General features: G+C 33.1%; 1 protein-coding gene across 1 annotated transcript; it reads left to right on the top strand.

Moving 5' to 3' along the window:
• The first annotated feature begins 1,825 nt into the window (after nucleotides 1–1,825).
• Nucleotides 1,826–6,154, top strand: LOC114410158 (protein NRT1/ PTR FAMILY 5.1-like). The gene is made up of 4 exons (XM_028373965.1): nucleotides 1,826–2,073; nucleotides 2,237–2,454; nucleotides 3,476–4,032; nucleotides 5,035–6,154. The coding sequence occupies exons 1-4, from the start codon at nucleotides 1,971–1,973 to the stop codon at nucleotides 5,906–5,908; spliced, it is 1,752 nt and encodes a 583-aa protein (XP_028229766.1). The 5' UTR covers nucleotides 1,826–1,970; the 3' UTR covers nucleotides 5,909–6,154.
• The last annotated feature ends 923 nt before the right edge of the window (nucleotides 6,155–7,077 follow it).

Below are 7,077 nucleotides of genomic sequence, written 5' to 3'. Positions count from 1 at the left end.
ATAAAGAGAATATTAATTACTGACCTGTTTTGTAGCTTGCCTCTAGGGACTAATAAGATTTTGATCCCTATAAAACCACAATAATGTATCTGTTCGACAATATAGGCATTATTATGAGTTTGAATTTTTATTTGTCTCAGTAAAGTAAAGTAAATGTAAATTAGTGTTCTTTGAGTCTGAAATTTTTTTCTATTTTTGATTGCGACGTCATCTTCTCCTCTTAAATGTTTTGAATAAAAAAAATGCAATGCTTGTTATAAATTTTGGAAGGAAATAAATTTTTATTGGACGACCAAGAAAATCAATTAAAGGTTATTCTTTGTCAAAGTTTGGAAAAGAATTTTTAATGCATGTGCACATTCATCTCAAGTGATTGCATATCATGACTTTGACAAACTTTATCTAGTTAGAACTTAGAAGAACAATAAGTCTGATTCACTATTTACAAATTACAAGGATCTTCAATGTACATGAATGCAAATTTCAATGAGTTTAACGATCACACGTAGCCTCAGACTCGTTATCTTTTCAGTTTTGTGGTTTACTTAGTATGATTTTATTTGTTAAGATGTGATGATTAATAAAGCTGATATTGACTTATTTACCTATAATATATTGAGACTTTTTTGTGAATATTAAAAGTTACCTATACTGGGACCAGAGTGGTGTGCTCACACGAGTCACGCAGAAGCCAATTAGAAAGCTCGAAGCAAACTTGTGAAAAAAGAAAAGTAATCTTCTATTGGTCTATGCTTCAAAGAACAAATTATGCTACTTATCCCTCTACTCCATTTGCAGCTTGGGCAACAAAGCCCAACACCCTCACTTTTGGTGCTGAGCAAATTAAAGACTTCAAATCGCATGACAATATAACTTCTAGCATTACAGCAAAACGTGGAATAGGAATTGTCATGTGGTATATTACATGATCATGTATATACATTGAGAGTAAATCAATGTTATAATAATGGTTATTACGATAAATAAGATCAATAAATATAATTATTATATTGTTTTTTATAAATCATTAAATCTTATTTAAATAGTTATATTCTATTTTTATAAATAAATTGAAATAGTTATATAGAACGAGAGCATTTGTAGGAGTTTTTTTTTTAACGAAAGCATTTTTAGGATTTTTTTTTCTTAAACTCTTTTCTGTTTCAATCTATTATTTTCATCCTCATTTCTAAATTAAATTATATATTTTTAAAAGAAATTATAGATAATTAAAAATAATATTATATCTTAATATAATTTATATATTAAAAATATTTATTTACATAAATTAACCAATTTATCTCATGCATCGCACAACGAAAGATACATATGATTTTTTTAACTGATCACATAATCATTAACTAACTTTTAATCGTAATTATCTATCTAGATGTATAGCCCAAATTTATAGTTATATTTTTTTAAAGTTAGAATTGTCACAATATACAAATAGAGAAATAGGGGGAAAAAAAGAAGAGAGATCGAGGAACAGAAATAATAAACTTATATCACTGTAAGTTGCTCCAACTTTTATACTATTAAAAAATTCTTTTATCCCATAATATTTTCTCAAAATATTTTCATTAAATGTTAATATAATAAATTTACCCTAACAATATATATATAAATTAATACACAAATTTATGAATCTTTTCATAGATTCAAAAGACCGCTATAGTGTCCATAATGCACCTGAAAAGTCACATAAGCTACTGCATTTCTGTGTTTGGGCTTCTAGCTGGCCCAACCTTGCATTAGCCACTAGTGCAATTCGTAAATCTTTCATGTAGAATTTTAAAATAAAATACGATTTTAATGTGCCTATTGCTGATCCCATAGAATTACTTTGTAGTGTTATTCTTTTTTGTGCATACGGAGGAGTATTGTTATTTGTATATGTAGTATTTACTCAACGAGAAACACTTGGTGTTCCATCTTCGCTTTATTGTTCCGACTATAATTTGGGTGAGATGGAACACGAAGGTTACACTTTAGATGGCACAGTGAATCTTACTGGACGGCCTGTGCTTTCTTCTACAACTGGGAAACGGAAAGCTTGCATTTTCATTCTTGGTAAATTACTTGGTGTAATGGAATATTGGAATGCTATCACATAACACAAACCACATTCTATAAATTACTTTATTGACTCCTAATATATGCTTTCTTAATCTGTTAGTGATTTTGATACTGAGGAAATATATGTTTCTGACGTGCATGTGTGCATTAATGGCAGCTTATCAAGCATTTGAAAGATTTGCTTACTTTGGGGTAAGTGCGAATTTGGTGATTTATATGACATCGGAGCTCCACAAAGACTTGGTATCAGCAGTAACCAGTGTGAATAACTGGTCAGGCACAGCATGGATAACTCCAATAGTTGGGGCTTGCATAGGAGATTCCTACTTGGGCCGATTTTGGACAATCACTTTTGCGTTGCTCGTATATGCCATTGTCAGTTTCTTTAATTTTAATTTATTGTCATGTTATTGAATTGCCCAACCATGAATTGCACTTTCGTATGCCACGTAACTGAAAATTATTACCTTTTCTAATCATTATTTTAAGACTTAAATGGGTTTCTCTAAAATAAATGAATTTTGATTGTAGTTTTTGAAAAAAATAATATTGGTTTCTTCTCTTAAAAATTCTGAAATCATTGTTTTTGTCTCTCCCTCTCTCTCTCTGTTTTTTACACCCATCAGTTGTCTTATGTGTTTAACTGAAGGTCAAGTAATCATCCTATGTAGAATTCATTATATTTGTGACACTATGTTATGTATGACACCTCTAAAAAAATCTGAAGTCTCTAAAAATGGTTATGCATCTACCTTAAAATTAACATTTGGAACTAAAAATGCTGATTTCAAATTTTGGATGGAGAAAATAAAAGAAAAATGTTTTATAGATAAAAATTCGCCCATTTTAGAAGGAAAAAAAAATAGTAATTTCAAATTTTAGAGGATGAAAGACAAAGATAACTTTTTATAATGACGAAAAATATGTTAGTCCTATAGTTTTGGCCAAACACCATCAAGGTCATTATACCTAATTGTATCCATGAATTTAGTCAATTTTTTTTTTAAAAATATGGATTCAATCTTTTTTTTGGACATTTTTTATTTTCTTAAATAATTAATTAGGAATTAACTCCACATGTTTTTTTAATTGGTCAATATAAAGTACATAATTTTTTATCCCGTTTAATCGAAATCTATCTAAAAATATATTTAGGTCTTTCTTAAAAAAAAAAAAAAAGCTAGAATGATTTCTAATTCAGAGTATAAAAACAATCAGACTTTGTTTTTGGACTAAAATAAAATGTACCAAATTTAAATTTTGTTTTTAGTTAATTTTTGCAGGCTAATTGACATCAACTACCGTTCTTATTCTTTTTCTTTTCTTGAACTTCAGGAGTTTAATTAACGTGAATACATCATAAATCTCAATACAATAATGACATGGATTTCCACAGGGAATGGGGCTCCTGGTTCTTACTACATCACTGAAGTGCTTCAGACCAACGTGGACAGATGGAATTTTCAAAGAAGCATCAACCATACGACTAACATTTTTCTATTTATCAATATACACCATTGCCATTGGCAGTGGCGTGCTGAAGCCCAACATTTCAACTTTTGGTGCTGACCAGTTTGATGACTTTAGCCCCAAAGAAAAAGTGCTAAAAGTTTCATTCTTCAACTGGTGGTCGTTTGTCACTGCATGTGGCACTTTAACAGCCACACTGTTTGTTGTGTACATTCAAGAGACGTTTGGGTGGGGATTGGGGTATGGAATATCAGCAATTGGTTTTCTAGTTGCCACTGTTACATTCTTGATGGGTGTCCCAATATATAGGCATAAATCTAGAAAGGGAAAGAGCCATCCAAAGGAGTTTTTCCGAGTCCCAGTTGTTGCTTTCAGAAATAGAAAGCTTCAGCTTCCTAGTAGCCCTTTGGAACTGCATGAGTGTGAGATGGAACATTACATTGATAGTGGAAGACGACAGATTTATCACACTCCTCGTTTCAGGTTTGCTACCCACTAAGCTCTTTTGCAGATTCCAAGTCAGGAGATGTTTTTGTTTCTTCTCTCAAATAATGCGTTAAGAGAATTGATGAATATTGACTCATATATTTGAAGGAAAAACATAAACACAAGGGATGTATTATTGTTCAATTAGTATGTGTTTTTTTGCATTTTACACCAGAATTGCACATGACCATCATAACTACCCTATGAGTTATTGTTCAAATTTCTAGCACTGGAAGGTAGGAACAATCACTAAGATGAATGGATTGGATACTCAAAATTTCCCCCACATAACATTTGGGAGTGGCGTACACTACATACAAAGTTACTACCATTAAGAAGAATTGGAGAGGATATATATTAATGGTTGAGCATAGAGTGATCTGTTAGGATATAAATCATTTCATGTTGAAATCTCATTAAAAGCATACAATATGGGTTTGATGGAAGGATGATATAAATCTATAATGGTTGGGCCTAGAATACTCACTAAAATAGTTACTTTGCCGAAGTAATCCTTGGTTGATACAACTTGATAAATTGAATTTCTGTTTGGGATTTACAAAATGCATGTTTATATGAAGTGCTTATGTGCAGACATGAGCATACAAAAAACAATACATTCTTTCCGTGACAAATGTTACTAACACATTTTATTATTGGCTGAAATTTATATAAAATTACAAAATTTTGTGGATTTCATTTAGTATTTATGAGTTCCGCTCTTTGATTTAATAGTTTTTAATAAATTTTAACTAATAAATAGAGTGTCTTAAAAGAAACGCATTAAACATTAACCTGAATTTATTGCATGGTCTTAGACTATATGATTGTCAATATTTACATGACACATACATTTTTTTAATTTATGAAAGAGTTAATAATGTGTGACATGAACATCCGTAATTAGGAGCTATATAATAATTTCTAGCACTTCTTTCTTGGATGCTTAACTCCTTGAATTAAATATGAAAGTTAAATAGCCAAATCTGTGTTTTTCAGGTTCTTAGACAAGGCTGCTATAAAAGAAAGCAGAATAGATGCCTCAAATCCCCCATGCACAGTGACTCAAGTAGAGACAAACAAGCTTATCTTAGGGATGCTTGGGATATGGCTACTAATTATAATTCCAAGCAACTTCTGGGCAGTGGAAGTAACCGTGTTTGTCAAGCAAGGCACAACAATGGAAAGGAACCTGGGCCAGAACTTCCATATACCAGCAGCCTCCCTATGGAGTTTTGTGGTGGTCACCATTCTCATTTGTCTCCCCATTTACGACCGTTACTTCGTACCATTCATGCGTCGAAGAACCGGCCTTCCTAGAGGAGTCAAAATGCTTCACAGGATTGCCATTGGAGTATCCATCCAAATCATGGCAGCTGCAGTCATGTATGCTGTGGAAATTCGAAGAATGAAAGTCATAAGGGAGAAACACATAACTGGTGCAGAAGAAGTAGTTCCTATGAGCATATTTTGGGTTTTGCCTCAACATGTTATACTTGGTCTTGCAAACACATTCCTTATGGCTGGATTGCTAGAATTCTTCTATGATCAATCCCCAGAAGAAATGAAAGTCCTTGGCACAGCCTTCTACACCAGCACCATAGCTGCTGGGAAATACTCCAATAGTTTACTAGTTTCTATGATAGATAAATTTTCAAGGAAGGTGAGTGGTAAGAGCTGGCTTGGTAACAATCTGAATGACTGCCACCTTGATTACTATTATGCTCTTCTTTTTGTGATATCTGCGCTTAATTTTGCGGTCTTTCTGTGGGTGCAAAGGGGATACATTTACAAGAAAGAAAATACAACAGAGGTGAATGTGTTTGAGATTGTGGGAGCAGAGCAGACAGAACCACAGGTAGGAAAAGCTTGAACATTATTAGAATTTGACACATATAAGTATCATAGCAGACATGGCAAAAATGGAAATGCTAGATGTAATTCTGTTACTATATATAATTCATTTGCTGTTATTTAGTAATAATGCCTGAAAGGCTGAAACTGTTACTGCAATTACTATGCTGAAATTTATGAACAACATCTCCGGCTATGTATGTGCTTGTTTGCACACGTGTGGCGTCTCAAACATTCCCAACATGTTATATATATTTTGGTTAATACTATAAACAAGTAGTATTCTAGAATCACTTAATAATTTCTTATCTTTTGAGCTATTGAATGTGGTTTTGTGGTGGATGTGGTTTGTAGAAGTTATTATAGAGGAATAAGTTTGTAACTTTTATTGATGAATTTGATATTAGTTTACAGTGATATATATACAAGTGAACAGCCCTAATATGTAGTGAATCAAGCTACCAATCTCCTAATAATTCTCAACAAATCAGAATTGGAAATAACAGATTTGCACAGATTTGCACGGCTAAATAATTAAAGGAATTGAAAACTAATTATTATGATTGATATCCTCCCGCAAGTTGTATAATCTGGATGAGAGATGCAACTTGGACAGTAGCGATTCGAACCGAGGGCAAAGTAGAGGCTTTGTTAGAATATCAGCAAGTTGATCATCAGTAGATACAAAAGACACTCGAAACTTGCCATGTTGAACATGTTCTCGAACAAAGTGGTAGGCTAAGGCTATATGTTTCATCCGAGAGTGGAAGACAGGATTAGCACTGAGATTTGTGGCACCAAGATTGTCACAGTATATGACTGGATTGGCAGTGGGCATGTGACCAAGTTCTGTGAACAAGGAAAGAACCCATAATAGTTCACTAGCCGTGTCAGCCAAGGCTTTGTATTCTGCTTCAGTTGATGATCGAGCAACAGAACGTTGTTTGCGGGAGCTCCAGGAGATGGGAGTGTTACCGAGATACAACAAGTAACCAGTGGTTGAAACATAATCATCCTTGTCAATGTGTTACCAATGCGTCGTTCTTGGATTTTGCATGAACTGTGCGAGTTTGTTAGTGCTGAAGGCGATGTCTGGACATGTAAGACTCAAGTATTGAAGGCTTCCAACCAGTGTGCGGTACTCCTTTGGAGAGGGTAGGAGATCACCAGAATCCTTAAGTAATTGAA

Source organism: Glycine soja, chromosome 4, assembly GCF_004193775.1.
Source record: "Glycine soja cultivar W05 chromosome 4, ASM419377v2, whole genome shotgun sequence".
Lineage (NCBI taxonomy): Eukaryota > Viridiplantae > Streptophyta > Magnoliopsida > Fabales > Fabaceae > Glycine > Glycine soja.
The sequence above is the reverse complement of the archived record's forward strand: the minus strand, read 5'-3'. Positions and strand labels throughout refer to the sequence as shown.